Here is a 3,116-nt window from a genome sequence, read left to right on the forward strand (position 1 = left end):
CTCGGGCCCAGCGTTGGCCGAGCCGCCCCAGCTGCCCACCGATCCCTGTGGCACGGGCAGGCCGGGCGCAGCGTGCCGTCTACCTGCTCCTGGTGCTGGGCGCCGCCGCGCTGTACCTCACCGGGCAGCCCCTTGTGCCCGTCGCCCGCTCCCTCACCCTCCACTTTGCGGCCCTGCAGATCGGGGCACTGCTCAAGGGCACCTGCTACCTGGCAGAGGAGATCTTCCACCTCCAGTCCAGGTGAGCCAGCGTGGGGGTGGCCGTTACTCCAGCCCCTGGGACCACCCTGGGGACAAGGGCATAGCAGCCTCTGGGTGTTGTGGGGGGCTCTGCCCCTTGTCCCTACTCCCATGTGTGTCCTCTGAGGCAACGCTCTGCTGTGCCCTGGCAGCAAGCACTGCTCTCCTTCAGCCTCCTGGCTTTCTCTCTCACCGCCTCCTCCCTCACCTCCTCTTCCCCTCTCCTGCCTGCACAGGTCCCCTGAATGTCTATGGACCCCTCCCTCCCCTCTCTGTGGCAGCTACTTAGCATGCCCTTTCCCTGGGAAACAGATCCTGGCTGCCAGCCTTTCCCCACTACCCAGTGCCAGAGGGCACATGGCTGCTGGAGATCATCTCCCTTTGTTGTCCAAGGTGACATTGCATCTGCTCCCTCCTGCAACCCACAGGTGCTGCAAGAGTCCCAAGGCCTCTCCTGGCTTGGGGCACCTGGGGTGTGCTGAGCAGGGTCCCACAGGGCTCCCTGGCTCTGTGCTGCTCTAGAAGGTCAGTGGCACTGGCAGGGAGGGGGGAGCGGGAGCATCCCCTAGCCAGTGCCCCATGGGCTGCAGTTGGCAGGTGGGTGACCACCAGCCTGTCTCCTGTCCCCATCTCCCACCCAGGCACCGTGGCAGCTTCTGGAGGGCCCTGAGCGCCTGCTTCCCTCTATGCTGGCACGGGCCCATGCTCCTCATCTGTGGCTCAGCCTACATGGCTCTTCTGGATGAAGATGGGCAGCCACTCAGCCTCCACCTCATCCTGGCCAGCCTGTGCCAGCTCCTCAACCTCGCTCTGGGACTCCACGTAAGGCACCAACAACTCCAGCCTGGCTGGCTACCCGGGCAGCCCTTTGGCCCCGAGCAGTCGGTGGGCTCGTGGCTGGGCTCTGCGTGGCCCCTGCATGTACAGCCCTGCAGTGGGAGAAACCAGCTCAGCCCTGAAGATCTGGTCTCCTCCACGCTGGCACATGTGTCAGCAGGACCAGGCTGCCTTCTCAAGAGCGCAGCCAGCCCAGAGTGCTGGGAGCAGACCCGCTGACACAGAAAACGTGTGGTTTTCAATCTGTCAAGCTGGTGCTTGAGGGGAAAAGGCAGTCAGGTGGTCTCCAAAGGGTTAATTGTCAGGTGTGGTCTGGGTGGCAGAGCCACGCTCTGGGGACCTCTGGAGCGCTGGTGCTTTGGGGAGGGCAGCCAGTGGCCCTGGAAATCCCATCGTCAAGTGCTGGGATGTTTCCTCGTGCCTGCTGGAAGCACTGGGTAGATGCACAAGTTGCACTGGGACATGCAATCCCAACGGAGGGTGCAGCCAGAAAAGCACCCTGCTGGTCCCAGCATCAGCTTCCTCACCTGCAGGGGCCGTGGGGGCTGGCAAGGCTCTTGGCCACGCTGCCCAGTGTGGTGGTGGACGAGGGCAATGGGGGCTGCTTGCTCTCCAGGTCTCTTTTAGGGGCTGCTCTCCAGTTCTTGCAGAGAACCAACTGTTGCAGAAGAGCCCAGGTGGCTGCTTCCATCACTGCCGGTCTCTCTGTCCTTCCCTCCACAGAAGCCCTCAACAGTGGAGATGTCTGAGATGTCTGAGAGGTCCAAGCAGAACATCGCTCATGGACTTGCCTGGTCTTATTACATTGGGTACCTAAAAATAGTCCTGCCACGTACGTAGCTTTTTTCCTGCATTATCATGGCTACAGATAGAAACAGCTCCCAGTCCTCCCACTTTTTTGGTGTAGCAGGGAAATGGGGAGCAAGGTAGAAAACAGCTGTACTCACACCAGGCTCCTCTGCCCCATGCTCTCTGCCACCAGGGGTGAAGAAGTCGATGGAGGAATTCAGCAGAGCCAACCCCAATGTGCTGGCATACAGGGAGACCTGGAAGCTCCACATCTTGATCCCTCTGAACTGTGACATCTGTGATGACCTGGAGAAAGCTGACAGCAATATCCAGTACCTGACAGACCTCACTGAAACCACCCTGAGCCGAGCTGGCATTAAGAAAAGGGTCTACAAACACAGCCTCTACAGAATCAGGGATGAAGACAACCAGGTATGCTGAGTGCAGCACCAGGAACAAGAACATGTGCATCAGACCAAAGGTCTTCCTGGCCTCAGATCCTGGTGCAGAAGTGGCCATGAGGACAGGACAGTGTCTCCTCTCCTGAGAGATACTTCCAGCTTTCAGCCGGAGATGGAGAGGTCCTGTTTGTGCCAGCCGTCTTCACCCTTTCTTCCCGGCTGCCTCCTCCCAGACAGGGAGCCAGATCCCTTGCAGGGATCTTTGGCTCGCTTAACCCTTCCTGGAATCACAAAATCATTAAGGTTGGAAATGACCTCCAAGATCAAGTCCAACCATCAACCAAACACTCCCATGACCACTAAACCATGTTGCCAAGTGGCACATCCACATGGAGGTTGAACCCCTCCAGGGACAGGGACTCCGCCACCTCTCTGGGCAGCCTGGGCCAAAGCCTCACTACTCTGCCAGGAAAGAAATTTTTCTTAATATCCATTTGAAACTTCCCCTGGTGCAGCTTCAGCACCAACCCCCATCTCACTCCAACCTCCTTTCAGGGAGTTGGAGAGAGCAACAAGGTCTCCCCTCAGCCTCCTCTTCTCTAGAATAAACACCCCCAGGTCCCTCAGCTGCTCCTCACAAGCCATGTTCCCCAGACCCCTCACCAGCTTCGTTGCCCTTCTCTGGACCCACTCCAGCCCCTCAAGGTCTTTCTTGTCCTGTGGTGCCCAAAACTGAACTCAGTGCTCAAGCTGTGGCCTCCCCAGTGCTGAGTCCAAGGGCACCATCACTGCCTTGCTCCTGCTGGACACACTAGTGCTGATCCAGGCCAGGATGCTGGTGGCCTTCTT

At 59.0% G+C, this 3,116-nt stretch overlaps 1 protein-coding gene across 1 annotated transcript in view; it reads left to right on the plus strand.

The window, feature by feature from the left end:
- Positions 1 to 59: 59 nt before the first annotated feature.
- TMEM173 (transmembrane protein 173) overlaps positions 60 to 3,116 on the plus strand; it is a gene marked incomplete at its 5' end in the record, with an annotated part of 6,127 nt that continues 3,070 nt past the window's right edge. The window contains 4 exons of the mRNA XM_008943827.1: positions 60 to 241; positions 882 to 1,062; positions 1,801 to 1,909; positions 2,060 to 2,298. Coding sequence (XP_008942075.1) covers positions 60 to 241; positions 882 to 1,062; positions 1,801 to 1,909; positions 2,060 to 2,298 — 711 coding nt within the window. The remainder of the gene's footprint in view (positions 242 to 881; positions 1,063 to 1,800; positions 1,910 to 2,059; positions 2,299 to 3,116) is intronic.

Source organism: Merops nubicus, unplaced genomic scaffold, assembly GCF_000691845.1.
Source record: "Merops nubicus isolate BGI_N331 unplaced genomic scaffold, ASM69184v1 scaffold9837, whole genome shotgun sequence".
Classification (NCBI taxonomy): Eukaryota; Metazoa; Chordata; class Aves; order Coraciiformes; family Meropidae; genus Merops; species Merops nubicus.